A 16,203-nucleotide genomic window follows, 5' to 3' on the forward strand; every position below is an offset into this window, starting at 1 on the left:
CCATTGCACCATGCTGGAGTGCAATGGCGTGATCTCAGCTCAACGCAACCTCTGCCTCTCAGGTTCAAGTGATTCTCCCACCTCAGCCTCCCGAGTAACTGGTATTACAGGCATGCACCACCACGCCTGGCTAATTTTGTATTTTTAGTAGAGATGGGGTTTCTCCATGTTGGTCAGACTGGTCTTGAACTCCTGCCTGCTTCGGCCTCCTAAAGTGCTAGGATTATAGGCGTGAGCCACTGTGCCCCACCTACTTATTTATTTATTTTTATTTTATTTATTTATTTATTTTTTTTTTTGAGACAGAGTCTTGCTCTGTTGCCCAGGCTGGAGTGCAATGGCACCGTGTCAGCTCACTGCAACCTCCACCTTCCAGGTTTAACCGATTTTCCTGCTTCAGCCTCCTGAGCAGCTGGGACTACAGGCGTGTGCCACCTCGCTCAGCTAATTTTTGTATTTTTAGTAGAGATGGGGTTTCACCATATTGGCCAGGCTGGTCTCGAACTCCTGACCTCGTGATCCACCAGCCTCGGCCTCCCAAAGTGCTGGGATTACAAGCGTGAGCCACCGTGCCCGGCCGCCTATTTATTTTTTGAGACGAAGTCTCATTCTGTTGCCCAGGCTGTAGTGTAGCAACGTGTTCTCTGTTCACTGTAACCTCTGCCTCCTGGCTTCAAGTGATTCTCCTGCCTCAGCCTCCCAAGTAGCTGGGATTACAGGCATGTGTCACCATGCCTGGCTAATTTTTGTATTTTTAGTAGAGACAGGGTTTCACCATGTTGGCCAGGATGTACTCGAACTCCTGACTTCAGGTGATCAGCCTGCCTTGGCCTCCTAAAGTGCTGGGATTACAGGCATGAGCTACCGTGCCTGGCCTGTTTTTTATTTTTTTTTTGAGACAGGGTCTCGCTCTGTCACGCAGGCTGGAGTGTTGTGGTGAGATCTCAGCTCACCACAACCTCTGCCTCCCGGGTTCAAGCAATTCTTGTGCCTCAGCCTCCCGAGTAGCTGGGATTACAGGCGTGCACCACCATGCCCGGCTGACTTTTGTATTTTTAGTAGAGACGGAGTTTTGCCATGTTGGCCAGGCTGATTTCGAACTCCTGACCTCAGGTGATCTGCCCGCCTTGGCCTCCCAAAGTACTGGGATTACAGGTGTGAACCACCACGCCTGACCCACTATCCTTTCCTCTCCTCTCCTCTTCTTCTCTTCCTTCCTTCCTTCCTTCCTTCCTTCTTTCCTTCCTCCCTCCCTCCCTCCCTCCTTTCTCTCTCTCTCTCTCTCTTTCTTTCTTTCTGTTGCTCTGTCTCCAGGCTGGAGTGCAGTGGCACAATCTTGGCTCACTGCAACCTCCACCTCCTGGGTTCCAGTGATTCTCCTGCCTCAGCCTTCCGAGTAGCTGGGACTACAGGCGCACACCACCAAATCCAGCTAATTTTTGTATTTTTAGTAGAGATGGGGTTTCACCATGTTGGCCAGGATGATCTCGATCTCTTGACCTCATGATCGGCCCGCCTCAGCCTCCCAAAGTGCTGAGATTACACGTATGAGCCACTGCACCCGGCCACTATCCTATTTTCTATCTCTGTGAATGTGACTAAAGTACGTCGTGTAAGTGCAATCCTACAGTATTTGTCCTCTTATGACAGGATTATTTCACTTAGCATAGTGTCCTCAAGGGTCATCCAGGTCGTAGCATGCAACAGGATTTTTTCCTTCCTGACCTCCCCTTTTTTGACTTGGAGTCTTGCTCTGTCACTCAGACTGTAGTGCAGTGGCTATCACAGCCACTCCTGGACTCAAGTGATCCTCCCACCTCAGCCTCCCAAGTAGCTAGGACTACAGATGTGTGCCACCATGCTCGACTAATTTTTTTTTTAAGTTTTGGAGAGACAGGGTGGTCTCAGTGGCTCCCACCTGTAATCACAGCACTTTGGGAGGCTGAGGCAGTAGGGAGCAGGGGTGGAGATCACTTGAGGCTAGGAGTTCGAGACCAGCCTGGGCAACATGGTGAAAACCTGTGTCTACTAAAAATACAAAAATTAGCTGGGCGTGGTTGTGCGTGCCTGTAATCCCAGCTGCTCGGAGGCTGAGGCAGGAGAATCACTTGAACCTGGGAGGCAGAATTTGCAGTGAGCTGACATCGTGCCACTGCACTCCAGTCTGGGCAACAGAGTGAGACTTCCTTTAAAAAAAAAAAAAAAGTTTTGGAGAGATGGGGGTCTTACTGTGTTGCCCAGGCTGGCCTGGAACTCCTGGGCTCAGGCAATCCTCCTGCTTCGGCCTCTCAAAGTGCTGGGATTACAGGCATGAGCCACTGTACCTGGCCAGCACTTTATTTTATTGTTATTATTATTATTACTTTATTTTTTCATAACATTGATGTTTTGGAGGTTATAGGCCACCTCCTTTGTAGAGTGTCCCTCATTTTGACTTTGTCTCATGTTTCTTATTATTAGATTTAAGTTATGCATTTTGGCAGGAAAACCAGAGAAATGATATGTGTCTCCCTCTTTGCTTCACATCAGAGGCAACTAAGGTCAATTTGTCATGTTAATGGGTGATATTAACTTGTATCATCTGGTTAACGTGATGTTTGCCAATTTTCTCCATTAATATTTTTTTCGTTATAATAAGTAATCTAGGGGAAGCTACTTTGAGACTAAATAAATATCCTGTTCTTTATCAAATCAGATTTTCACCCAATAACTTAATAGTTTCAGTCTCTGTTGACAATCCTTGCTGGAATCTCGTGATTTTTTTGTTTTTGTTTTTGTTTTTATTTTTGAGACTGGGTTTCACTTTGTTGCCCAGGCTGGACTGCAGTGGGACAATCATGGCTCACTGCAGCCTCCACCTCCTGGGCTAAACCAATCCTCCTATCTCAGTTTCCCGAGTAGCTTGGACCACAGGCATGCATCACCACACCCAGCTGATTTTGTTTATTTTTTGTAGAGACAAAATCTCACTTTGTTGCCCTGGCTGGTCTTGAACTTTTGGGCTTAAGTAATCCTCCCTCCTTGGCCTCCCAAAGTTCTGGGATTAACAGGCTTGAGCCACCATGCCCAGCTGGAATCTCATGTTTAATATTCCAGACCCGTCGCAAACACTAAGAGGTGTAGCCTCTTAGACTGTACAAGGCTAACAGCAACCGGAGAGCTCTCACTGGAAGTGAATTAATCTCTAGGATGGCCTAGAGGGATGAGGGGACCCACAGAGCTCAATGATTTGGTGAAAAACAGGCTGGAGGCTGGTGGGAATTTATGCCCCCATCTCACACATATGTAATAAAGACCCACTTTGTGCCAGGCACTGTTTTAGGCCCTGAGGCACAGTAGTGAAAAAACGAGATCAAATCTCAGCCCTTGTTGTGCCGACACTGATGTGGGAGGATTCAAACTACAAACAAGAAAAATATACGGTATGTTTAAGGCTGGGTGCAGTGGCTCATGCCTGTAATCCCAGCACTTTGGGAGGCTGAGGCGGGCGGATCACGAGGTCAGGAGATCGAGACCACCCTGGCTAACACAGTGAAACCCCATCTCTACTAAAAATACAAAAAATTAGCTGGGCGTGGTGGTGGGCGCCTGTAGTCCCAGCTGCTCAGGAGGCTGAGGCGGGAGAATGGCGTGAACCTGGGAGGCGGAGCTTGCAGTGAGCCAAGATCTCGCCACTGCACTCCAGCCTGGGCAACAGAGCGAGACTCCGTCTCAAAAAAAAAAAAAAAAAAAAAGAAAAGAAATAGTATGTTTCTTTTCTTTTCTTTTTCTTTTTTTTTGTCTGAGACAGAGTCTTGCTCCATCCCCAGGCTGGAGTGCAGTGGTGTGATCTCGGCTCACTGCAACCTCCGCCTCTGGGGTTCAAGCGATTCTCCCGCCTCAGCCTCCCGAGTGGCTGGGACTACAGGCGCCCACCACCACGCCCGGCTAATTTTTGTATTTTTAGTAGAGAGAGGGTTTCACCATGTTGGTCAGGCTGGTCTTGAACTCCTGACCTTGTGATCCGCCCACCTCGGCCTCCCAAGGTGCTGGGATTATAGGCATGAGCCACCATGCCCGGCTGGTATGTTTCTTTTTTCTTTTTTTTTTTTTTAAATCATTTTTGGCCAGGCACAGTGGCTCATACCTATAATCCCAGCACTTTGGGAGGCCAAGGCGGGCAGATCACTTGAGGTCAGGAGTTTGAGATCAGCCTGGGCAACATGGTGAAACCCCGTCTCTACTAAAAGTACAAAAATTAGCTGGGCATGGTGGCAGGTTCCTATAATCCCAGCTACTTGGGAGGCTGAGGTGGGAGAATGGCTTGAACCCAGGAGATGGAGGTTGCAGTGACCTGAGATCGTGCCACTGCATTCCAGCCTTGGTGACTGGGGTTTTGCTATGTCGCCCAGGCTGGTTTCGAACTCCTAGGCTCAAGCAGTCCTCCCTCCTCGGCCTCCCAAAGAGCTGGGATTACAGGTGTGGGCCACCGCACCTGGCCTAAAGTATGCTTCATAGAAATATGAAAAGAATGAGAGCAAGGTTGAGATAGAAAGTAACAGGGCATCCCTCCTGGGTAAAACAATCCTGTCCCCTCACGCTCTCGTCTACCCTCCCGTGGGTCTCCCTGCTTCTGTCGTCTGCCAGAAACTGGCTGAGCCAAGTGCACTTGCAGACGCCATCTGTTCTCCCTGGGAGTGGGGCCGGTGCCAGCGCCAGCATCTGGACTGTTGGCAAGGAGCCCTGGAGCCCTGGAGCGAGGGAACTCCGGCTCCACAAAGGCCAGGGAATCCTCCAGTCTGGTGAGACGGAGGGCTTCTGGGAAGGGAGGCCTATACAAGGCTCCATGAAGGAGGTGGAAGCTTGCAAGAGGAGCAGAGTCTTGTAATCAGTCCGATGGAGATGGAGGTAAATAATAATAAACACCATCAAATGTGTTCAGTGCTTTCTTTGCCAGGCTTTGGATAAATGTTGGATATTTGTTCTTTTTATTTTTTATTTTTCTATTTCCTAGGCAGCACCTGAACCAAAATAGGTTCAGAGAGGCTCCCAATGTTGGACATTTGTTGTTGCAGCAACTCTAAGTACTCTACATATGTTATCACATAAGAGGCAAGGAGCATTATCCCCATTTTGCAGGTGAAGAAATAGGGGTTCAGAGAGGTGAAGGCATTGTCTAGAGGCCACACACTCAGTGACTTAAAGAGCCCAGAAAGGGGCTGGGAATGGTGGCTCACGCCTGTAATCCCAGCACTTTGGGAGGCTGAGGCGGGTGGGTCACCTGAGGTCGGGAGTTCGAGACCAGCCTGACTAATATGGAGAAACCCCATCGCTACTAAAAATACAAAATTAGCCAGGCGTGGTGGCGCATTCCTGTAATCCTAACTAGTCGGGAGGCTGAGGCAGGAGAATCGCTTGAACCTGGGAGGCGGAGGTTGCGGTGAGCCGAGATCACGTCATTGCACTCCAGCCTGGGCAACAAGAGTGAAACTCCGTCTCAAAAAAACAAACAAAAGAGTCTGGAAAGGAAACCAGGTCTATGTGGGTCCAAATGCTGACTCATGAACATCACTGTACCACGTGACAATCAGAGCATCACCCCCTACTGGACCCCACTCCTCAGCCTTCTTTCCCTAGAAACTCCCACCCCACCTGCCTCTGCTTCCTCCTCACCCATTGGCTTAGGAAGGGCCACAGGAACACAGCCCAGGGTTACAATATGCTGGGCTTGGTACCAGCTATTTCCTGTGGCCAAGTGAGCATGCAAGTGAGGCCGTTTCTTTTTTTTTTTTTTTGAGACGGAGTCTTGCCATCTCCCAGGCTGGAGTGCAGTGGCGCGATCTCAGCTCACTGCAAGCTCAGCCTCCCGGGTTCACACCATTCTCCTGCCTCAGCCTCCCGAGTAGCTGGGACTACAGGCGCCTGCCACCAAGCCCGGCTAATTTTTTGTATTTTTAGTAGAGACGGTTTCACCGTGTCAGCCAGGATGGTCTCGAGCTCCTGACCTCGTGATCCGCCCGCCTCGACCTCTCAAAGTGTTGGGATTACAGGCGTGAGCCACCGCGCCCGGCCCGTGAGCCCGTTTCTTTATCTGCAAAACAGGGATTAAAAACAAGCCAACACCCCTTCAGCACCCCTCCGCAAAAAAACACCCCAAAACAAAATAGGCCAGGCGCGGTGACTCACACCTGTAATCCCACCGCTTTGGGAGGCCGAGGCTGCAGTGAACCCAGGAGTCTGAGGCTGAAGCAAGCAATGATCGCACCACTGCCTTCCAGCCTGGGCAACAGAGCAAGACCCCGTCTTTTAAAAAATAAAATAAAACATGGCCGGGCGCGGTGGCTCACGCCTGTAATCCTAGCACTTTGGGAGGCTGAGGCGGGCAGATCACCTGAGGTCAGGAGTTCAAGACCAACCTGACCAACATGGCGAACTCTCATCTACTAAAAATACAAAAATTAGCTGGGCGTGGTGGCTTGCTCCTGTAATCCCAGCTACTCGGGAGGCTGAGGCAGGAGAATCGCTTGAACCCGGGAAGCGGAGGTTGCGGTGAGCCGAGATCACGCCACTGCACTCTAGCCTGGGCGACAGAGCAAGACTCCGTCTCAAAAACAAAACAAAACAAACAAAAAAACAAACAAAGTAAAATAGCAGCGACAACAGCAACAAAAACCCGGAGCTGAGAGGAGGAATGAATGCGATGATGCATGTAAAGCGTTTAACACAGGGCTTGGGTACAGTCTGCTCTCAATGAACCAGTGATGTGCCCTTGGGCAATTTACCTAACCTCAGCTTGCCAGTTTCCTCCCGCGTGAAACAGGACAATAAACGATTATGGCTCTTAGGGTTGTGCTAAGGAATACATGTGTATGTAAGTTTATTTGCAAAGCACTTAGAACAGGGCGCACGGGCCTTGTTGCTGTTATTATTATTGGTTATTACTGCGCAAAGGGGAAGGGAGGCGGCGCCAAGCCAGGAAGGCTCTGAAGAATCCGGGGTGCCCCCTCCTCCGGCACAGCTTGGGCCTGGGCTCACGAGGAAGGGGCTGCAGTTCTCCGAGGATTCCCGTCTGCTCCCAGACCCCCGGGAGTCGTAGGAACCCGCTCCTGGACGCTGACGTCGGCTTTCAGGGACCCCTCGCTGGACGCCGCGGAGGGACAGAGCCTGGGAGGCCGTCGCCCCGCCCCGTCCCCGCCCCCGCGCGCAGCGGGCCCGGGGCGCTGAGACCCGCGTAGAGCAAAGAGCAAGGTCCCCGCGCCCCTTGGATCCTCGGTGGCAGGGTCTGGGCGGGTGTCATTGCGAGGCTTCAGGAAGCCCCGGCCTGTGATCGTGAGCGGTGAGTGAGGGGCGTAGGTGGGTGGGGGTCACAGTCCCTCCCCTGGGTCCTGGCGTTGGGGATGAGAGGGCAAAGCTTTGGCGAGGAAATCGGCTCAGTCAAGGTTTGGAATGAGCAGGCAGGAGGCTTGGGGACCTTCCAGGGGGATCGTAGGACGAGAAGAATATTCTTTCTGGTTGTGATGCGTGTGTACGTGTATGTGTGTGCTGGGGTTGAGGGTGTTTATGGGGCGAGGTGTGCAAAGGATTCTGGAGAGCTGGTGCTTGTGTGGGAGTTGTGTGGAGTCATGGGTGTGTGGGTGGAGTAGGGCAGGGGTGCCTGGGCCTGATGAGTGGGGCAGGCATGCCAGAGGTCATGAGAATAGGAGAGAGTGCTGGGGTGCATGTGTGTGTGTGTGCACAGGTGTCTGTGGTTTGTGATGCAGTGGGGAGTAGGGTTGTGCACGCAGTCAATTGGGATAAATGTATAAGAAGGTTGGGGGCCTGAAAGGGGTGTTTTCTGGGAGCTGATGTTTTGGGGCAAATATACAAGAAGTCCTTTGGGAGATGAATGTGTGGAGGTGGAGGCTGGGCTTTCCTAGATGGGGCTGTGTGGCAGCGGACTTCGGGGGGCAGGTCTAGGAGACAGAGGATGGGGAATGTAGACTAGAATGAAGTTCCAGGCAGCACTGGGGGTAGGGGATGGGAGGGGTGCATGGGCCTGGATAGGTGGTCACAGGGTATCAACCTGGGATGGATATTGGGGGTGTTCATGGGGCAGGTAAGTGTGTAAGGCATGGTGCAACAGGTGCTGCAACTTACTGGGGTAAATGTGATGGGTATGTGGCTTTTGCCTGAGAGAAATGCCCAGAATTTGGTCAGGTGCGGTGGCTCACGCCTGTAATCCCAGCACTTTGGGAGGCCAAGGCTGGTGGATCCCCTAAGGTCAGGAGTTCGAGACCAGCTTGGTTAACACAGTGAAATCCTATCTTTACTAAAAATACAAAAAAAAAAAAAAAAATTAGCCGGGCATGGTGGTGGGCACCTGTAATTCCAGCTAGTCGGGAGGCTGAGGCAGAATAGTTTGAACCCGGGAGGTGGAGGCCGCAGTGAGCTGAGATCACGCCACTGCACTCTAGTGGATTTGCAGTGGTAGATCTGCCTGGGCAACAGAGCGAGACTCTGTCTTAAAAAAAAAAAAAAAAAAAAAAAAAAGAAATGCCTAAAATTGAATGTCCAGACCCCTGAGTTCTCTTTGTAACCTGAGACCAATCTTTTTTTCTCTCTGGGCCTCAGCTTCCCTATATGCAAAATGTGTCTGAGAACCACTGCACTAACTAGTCTCTGCCTGAGTCTCTCTAAAGCAAGGGATCAGAGGTTGAGTGAAATGAGACTTTTACAACTTGTCTTTTTCTTCCCCCTACCCCTAGGAAACCCCTCCTGGAGTTTCCCCAAAGCCATGGACAGCTCTAGTCTTCGTGAGCTTCAGCAGCCTCTGCTGGAGGGCACAGAATGTGAGACCCCTGCCCAGAAGCCTGGCAGGCATGAGCTGGGGTCCCCCTTAAGAGAGATAGCCTTTGCCGAGTCCCTGCGGGGTTTGCAGTTCCTGTCACCGCCTCTTCCCTCCGTGAGCGCTGGCCTAGGGGAACCAAGGCCCCCTGATGTTGAGGTAGGAAACAGCAGGCCTTAGTGGAAGGCAAGGGAGGGGGCTGGGGTGAGCCCCACTAAGGCCAGCATCTGGCAGGCTGACAGCTGTGCCGATCTGCCTTAGGCCTGGAGTCTCACTTCCCAGCTGTGTGTGGGCTTCTGAGATTTCCAGTTATGGTTCTTCTTGTTTTATGTCTCTCCTGGTTTCCTTACCTTTTTCTCTCCAGATTTGCCTCTCATCTTTGTTGCCTGGCTTTTGGCTCTGTCTTCCCTCTGATCTCTGACTCCGCTGGTTGGTGTCTTCAGAGTGCATGCACCTCTGGCTTTTGTCCACCCTGCTCTGTGTGTGTGTGTGTGTGTGTGTGTGTGTGTGTGTGTGACAGGGTCTCGCTCTGTTGCACCTCTGGCTTTTGTCCACCCTGCTTTGTGTGTGTGTGTGTGACAGGGTCTCGCTCTGTTGCACCTCTGGCTTTTGTCCACCCTGCTGTGTGTGTGTGTGTGTGTGTGTGTGTGTGTGTGTGACAGGGTCTCGCTCTGTTGCCCAGGCTGGAGTGCAGTGGAGCGATCATAGTTTACTGCAACCTTGACCTCCCAGGCTTAAGCAATCCTCCCACCTCAGCCTCCTGAGTAGCTGGGACCACAGGAATATGCTACCATGCCTGACTAATTTTTTGGTGTTTTTTGTAGAGAAGAGGTTTTGCCATGTTGCCCAGGCTGGTCTCAAACTCCTGAGCTCAAGCAATCTGCCTGCCTTGGCCTCCCAAAGTGCTAGGATTAAAGGTGTGAGCCACCACGCCCGGCCTTCCTTTTTTTTTTTTTTTTTTTTTAAGTTACTGTCACTTTTTATAATTTCTCATTCCAGGCCAGGCATAGTGGTTCACACCGGTAATCCCAGCACTTTGGGAAGGCGAGGCAGGAGGACTGCTTGGGCCCAGGAGTTCTAGGCTAGCCTGGGCAACATAGTGAGACTCCATCTTTATTTTTATTTAATTTTTCATTTTGTCCCCGAAAATTAGAAAGACCCCATCTTAAGGAAAAAAAAAATTAGCCAGGTGTGGTGGCGTGTTCCTGTAGTCCCAGCTACTCGGGAGGCTGAGGTGGGAGGATCGCTTGAGCCCAGGCTGCAATGAGCTGTAATCATACCACCTTACTCCAGCCTGGACAACAGAGCAAGACAGACAGAAAGAAAGAAAGAGAAAGAGAGGGAGAGAGGGGGGGAGAGAGAGAGAGAAAGAGGGAGGGAGGGAGGAAGGAAGGAAAGAAGAGAGAGAGGGAAAGAGAGAGAGAAAGAAGGAAGGAAGAAACGAATGAAGGAAACAAGGAAAGGAAGGAGGGAAGGAAGGAAAGAAGGGAAGGAAGGAAGGCGAGAGAAGAAAGGAAGGCAGGCAGGCGGCAGGCAACAATCATGATGAACTCTTATGGTTTCTGTTGGTCAGGAATTTGGGACTTAGTTGCATGGTTCTGCCTCTGGATCTTTCATGAGGTTGCATTCAGCTGGTGGGTGGAACTAGAACAGTCAGGGGCTGGCTGGGCACTTTTCTCTCTTCATGGTGTCTTACGGCTTTTTTTTTCTTTTCTTTTTTTTGAGATGGAGTTTCACCCTTGTTGCCCAGGCTGAAGTACAATGGTGCAATCTCAGCTCACTGCAACCTCCGCCTCCTGGGTTCAAGTGAATTCCCCTGCCTCAGCCTCCTGAGTAGCTGGGATTACAGGCATGTGTCACGATGCCCAGCTAATTTTGTATTTTTAGTAGAGACGGGGTTTCACTATGTTGCTCAGGTTGGTCTCAAACTCCTGACCTCAGGTGATCCACCCACCTCAGCCTCCCAAAGTGCCAGATTACAGGCGTGAGCCACCGTGCCCAGCCGAGACTTAGGGCTTCTATATGTGTTCTCTCCATGTGAGCTTCTTTGGGATTCCTTACAGCATAACGGCTTCAGGGCAGTCAGGCAGCTTATGTACCTCCAGCCTACAGCATGAATGTTGCAGCAAAGCAGAAGCTGCCTCACCTTTTCTGATTTCGCTTTGGAAGTCACGTAACATGACTTCCACCACATTCTATTAATTACAAGTGAGTCATGAGCCTGCTCAAATTCAAGGGGAGGGGACACAGAACTCATCCCTTGATGGGAAGGATATCAAAGTCACATGATAAGAAAAGCATGTGGGGCAGGGCGCTGTGGCTCATGCCTGTAATCCCAGCACTTTGGGAGGCCAAGACAAATGAATTGCTTGAGGTCAGGAGTTCAAGACCAGCCTGACCAATGTAGGGAAAGCCCGTCTCTACTAAAAATACAAAAATTAGGCCGGGCGCGGTGGCTCACGCCTGTAATCCCAGCACTTTGGGAGGCTGAGGCGGGCGGATCATGAGGTCAGGAATTTGAGACCAGCCTGACCAACATGGTGAAACCCAGTCTCCACTAAAGAAAAAATACAAAAATTAGCCGGGTGTGGTGGTGCACACCTGTAATCCCAGCTATTCGGGAGGCTGAGGCAGGAGAATCACTTAAACCTGGGAGGCGGAGGTTGCAGTGAGCTGAGATCACGCCATTGCACTCCAGCCTGGGCAACAGAGTGAAACTGTCTCAAAAAAAAAAAAAAAAAAAATTAGCCAGCCGTGGTGGCGGATGCCTGTAATCCCAGCTCTTGGGAGGCTGAGGCAGGAGAATTGCTTGAACTTGGGAGATGGAGGTTGCAGTGAGCCGAGATCGAGCCACTGCCCTCCAGCCTGGGCAACAGAGCGAGACTCTGTCTCAAAAAAAAAAAAAAAAAAAAAATTAAAAAATCTAGACTCTACAGTTTTCAGCAGGCAGGTTTGCCCTAATCATTTAGGCCACTGGAGCATTGTATAATCTGCATCTGTTATTTATTTATTAGTGACAGGGTCTTCTTGCTCCATTGCTCAGGCTGGAGGGCAGACGTGATCATAGCTAACTGGAGTCTCAAACTTCTGGGCTCAAGCCATCCTCCTGCCTCAGCCTCCCAAAGTAGCGGAGACTACAGGCACAAGACACCATGCCTAGCTAATTTTTTTTTTTTTTTTTTGAGATGGAGTCTCACTCTGTCGCCCAGGCTGGAGGGCAGTAGCGCAGTCTCGGCTCACTGCAAGCTCTGCCTCCTGGGTTCATGCCATTCTTCCGCCTCAGCCTCCCGGGTTCATGCCATTCTTCCGCCTCAGCCTCCCGAGTAGCTGTGACTACAGGTGTGTGCCACCACACCCGGCTAATTTTGTTTTTGTATTTTTAGTAGAGACGGGGTTTCACCATGTTAGCCAGGATGGTCTCGATCTCCTGACCTCATGATCTGCCCGCCTTGGCCTCCCAAAGTGCTGGGATTACAGGTGTGAGCCACCGTGCCTGGCCCGTGCCTAGCTAATTTAAAATTTTTTTTTGTAGAGATGGGGTCTTGCTATATTGCCCAGGCTGGTCTCAAACTCCTGGCTTCAAATGATCCTCCCGCCTTGGCCTACCTAAGTGTTGGGATGACAGGTGTGAGCTACTGTGCCTGGCCAATAATCTCCCATCTTTTTGCAGGTTCCTTGTTTCAATGGCGTTTGTCCCTGTTCAGGGGCTTTTCTTTTTTTGAGATGGAGTCTCACTCTGTTGCCCAGGCTGGAGTGATGTGGCTCGATCTCAGCTCACTGCAACCTCCACCTCCTGGGTTCAAGTGATTCTCCTGCCTCAGCCTCCTGAGTAGCTGGGATTACAGGGGCACGCCACCACGCCCGGCTAATTTTTGTATTTTTAGTAGAGATGAGGTTTCACCATGTTGGCCAGGCTGGTCTCCAACTCCCCCGCTCAGGTGATCCACCCACCTCAGTCTCCCAAAGTGCTGGGATTACAGGCGTGAGCCACCACGCCCGGCCATTCAGGGGCTTTTCACTCAGAGATTGTAAGCAATTGTAGCGTCCACGATTGGATCCGTGAACCCCTTGAAAATGAACTGAAAACTCTGGGTGTGGATGGGGCTCTTCTCTGGAGACCTGGCCCACAGCTTCCCTTCAAAGGGCTCCAGGATACAAATGTCAAAAGCCCATCTCTGGCCAGGCGTGGTGGCTCATGCCTGTAATCCTAGCACTTTGGGAGGCCGAGACAGGTGGATCACCTGAGGTCAGGAGTTCAAGACCATCCTGGCCAACATGGTGAAACCCCGTCTCTACTAAAAATACAAAATTAGCCAGGTGTGATGGCATGTGCCTGTAATCCCAGCTACTCGGGAAGCTGAGGCAAGAGAATCATTTGAACCCAGGAGGCAGTGAGCCGAGACTGTGCCATTGTACTCCAGCCTGGGTGACAGAGAGAAACTCTGTCTCAAACAAACACCGAAAGCCCATCTCTGAACATTTTTTTTCTCTTTGTATCTCTGGGGAAGCCCTGGGGGCAGGTATTGGCCTTTGAGGGCTATGGAGAGCAGAGCAATGGGGCAGGAAAGGTGGATGGAGATGCCTACCTGGGCACTTTCCTGTTCGTAGGACATGTCATCCAGTGACAGTGACTCGGACTGGGATGGTGGCAGCCGTCTTTCACCATTTCTACCCCACGACCACCTCGGCTTGGCTGTCTTCTCCATGCTGTGTTGTTTCTGGCCCGTGGGCATCGCTGCCTTCTGTCTAGCCCAGAAGGTCAGTCTGTGTGTGGGACTTGGAGGGGACTGGGCATAAAAGAGAAAAATGCACCACAAAAACAAAGAGCCATATACCTGAGGCGGGAAGGTGGAAGGCAACCCAGAGTGTTAGTTAAGAACCTGAACTCAAATCCCGAGTCTGCCACTCTCTGCAAGATGTTTTTTTTTTTTTTTTTGAGTTTCACTTTGTCGCCCAGGCTGGAGTGCAGTGGTACAATCTCGGCTCACTGCAACCTCCGCCTCTTGGGTTCAAGTGATTCTCCTGCCTCAGCCTCCTGAGTAGCTGGGATTACAGGTGCACGCTACCATGCCCGACTAATTTTTGAATTTTTAGTAAAGACGGGGTTTCACCATGTTGGCCACGCTGCTCTCGAACTCCTGACCTCAAGTGATCCTCCCACCTTGGCCTCCCAAAGTGCTGGGATTACAGGCATGAGCCATGGTGCCCAGCTCCCTGCAAGATTTTGGGCAAGTCACTTAACTTCCCTGTGCCTCACTTTCCTCACCTGTAAAGTGGGAATAATTGCTACCTCTGGGTCAATGTGAGAATCAAATGAGTTAGAATAGTGGCATATACCATTTTAATGTTTTTATTTATTTTTTAAATTTTATTTTATTTTTTTTTACCATTTTAATGTTTTTATTAATCACTCAGCATCCCCAGTGCCTGACCTATAGTAGGTGTTACGTATCTGCTTTTGGAATACATGCATGAATGAATGAATGGGTATGTTGGGTGGGGGAGGGACCAGGGGAAGGGTCTGGGACTGAGGGGATGCCTGGGTCACTGCTGCCCACTGCCTCTACAGACCAACAAGGCTTGGGCCAAGGGGGACATCCAGGGGGCAGGGGCCGCCTCCCGCCGTGCCTTCCTGCTGGGGGTCCTCGCCGTCGGGCTGGGCGTGTGCACATATGCGGCTGCCCTGGTGACCCTGGCCGCCTACCTTGCCTCCCGAGACCCGCCCTAGTTGCCCCTACAGCCCTCACTGTGAACCCTGAGGCCAGCAAATCTGTGGGCAGAGTGGAGAATCTTGGTGGATGAGGCTGCGGCGGCGGCAGGAGCATCTAGAAACGGGAGCGAGCTGGACTGGAACCCCTCCCCTTCCTGGCCACTCCGCTCTTCGGGCAGCAGCAACGTGAGATTAAACACCAGACACCCTTGCAGCCAAACCAGAGTCTGTTCGCATGTGTGGGAGGATGCAAGGGGGTGGGGGTGCTTGAGACCAACAGGGGACTGACTGGTCAGGGTGACGGGCTGTGGTGGGCATCCCCAGAGTGCTTGCTCCCTGAGACCTGAGCTGAAAAAGGGGGACGAGGATTTTGGCGTTTTTTTTTAGACAGATGGTCTCCCTGTTGCCCAGGCTGGAGTACTGTGGCACAATCATGGCTCACTGCAGCCTTGAACTCCTGGGCTTAAGCAATCGTCCTGATTGAGCCCAGGAGCCTCCCAAGTAGCTGGGACTACGGGTACCTGCCACCACACTCAGCTAATTAAAAAAATTTTTTTGTAAACACAAGGTATTGCTATATTGCCCAGGCTGGTCTGAAACTCCTGGGCTCAACTGATCTTCCCGCCTCGGCCTCCCAAAGAGCTGAGATTACAGGCATGAGCGACCATGCCTAGCGGTTTCTAAACAGCAGGATGTTCTCATCCCAATATGGGTGGTTAGCAGAGAACTGGAGAGAGCTGAGTTCCAAGTCCTTACTCCTCTACCTGTTAGCTGTGTAAGCTTGGCCCAAGTGACTTCTCACTTTTTCTCCTCTGCAAAATGGTACTTTCTGCACACCTCAGGCTGTAGTGGGGATTAAATGCATCATATGTGGAAATGACTGTCTGCTGTTGCTGTCTCCCTCTGAGCTTTTTTTTTTTCTTTTCTTTTTTTTGAGACAGGATCTCCCTCTGTCACCCAGACTGGAGTGCAGTGGCCCGATCTTGGCTCACTGCAGCCTTGACCTTCCAGGCTCAAGTGATCCTCCCACCTCAGCCTCGCAAGGAGCTGGGACCACAGGCGTGTGCCACAATGTCTGACTAATTTTTTGTATTTTTTTTTTTTTTTTTGAGATGGAGTCTCGCTGTCACCAGGCTGGAGTGCAATGGCGCAATCTCAACTCACTGCAGCCTCCGCCTTCCGGGTTCAAGAGATTCTCCTGCCTCAGCCTCCTGAGTAGCTGGGATTTCAGGTGCGCAGCACTGCGCCTGGCTGATTTTTGTATTTTTAGTAGAGACGAGTTTTCACCATGTCAGTCAGGTTGGTCTTGAACTCCTGACCTCAGGTGATCCACCCACCTCAGCCTCCCAAAGTGCTAGGATTACAGGTGTGAGCCACCAAGCCTGGCCTTTATTGCTTGATAATATCTAGCCCCTCTTAGTGTGCTTAGTGAGCACTTCCTATGTGCCTCTGCTAAGTGCTTGTGGCAGATGTGTTTTCCCTGTCCAGGTGCCAACACCTCCATGTTTCCTTAAGGATGCATCCCTTTCCCTATTGCAGGCCATTTGGTTTGGATGGGACTGCCTCCAACTCCAGGTGGGGTTTTGCCCCATCTCTACTAAAAATACAAAAATTAGGCTGGGCACAGTGGCTCAAGTCTGTAATTCCAGCACTTTGGGTGGCCAAGGCAGGCGAATCACCTGAGGTCAGG

The 16,203-nt window shown here is 51.1% G+C and overlaps 1 protein-coding gene across 6 annotated transcripts in view; it reads left to right on the forward strand.

Annotated features, from left to right (window-relative positions):
- TMEM91 (transmembrane protein 91) overlaps nt 1-15,558 on the forward strand; it is a 21,753-nt gene extending 6,195 nt beyond the window's left edge. Inside the window, exons 1-5 of one of the 6 annotated variants that reach the window (XR_008495716.2) lie at nt 7,328-8,074; nt 8,724-8,962; nt 13,412-13,561; nt 14,373-14,699; nt 14,905-15,558. Coding sequence is in view for 5 of the 6 variants with exons in the window: in XM_054462924.2 (XP_054318899.1) it covers nt 8,047-8,074; nt 8,724-8,962; nt 13,412-13,561; nt 14,373-14,531 (576 nt within the window). In the remaining variant the exon portion in view is untranslated. The other 5 variants (XM_054462926.2, XM_054462924.2, XM_054462930.2 and 2 more) reach the window with 5 other exon arrangements.
- Nucleotides 15,559-16,203: the final 645 nt, after the last annotated feature.

The sequence above is a fragment of the Pongo pygmaeus genome, chromosome 20 (genome assembly GCF_028885625.2).
Source record: "Pongo pygmaeus isolate AG05252 chromosome 20, NHGRI_mPonPyg2-v2.0_pri, whole genome shotgun sequence".
Lineage (NCBI taxonomy): Eukaryota > Metazoa > Chordata > Mammalia > Primates > Hominidae > Pongo > Pongo pygmaeus.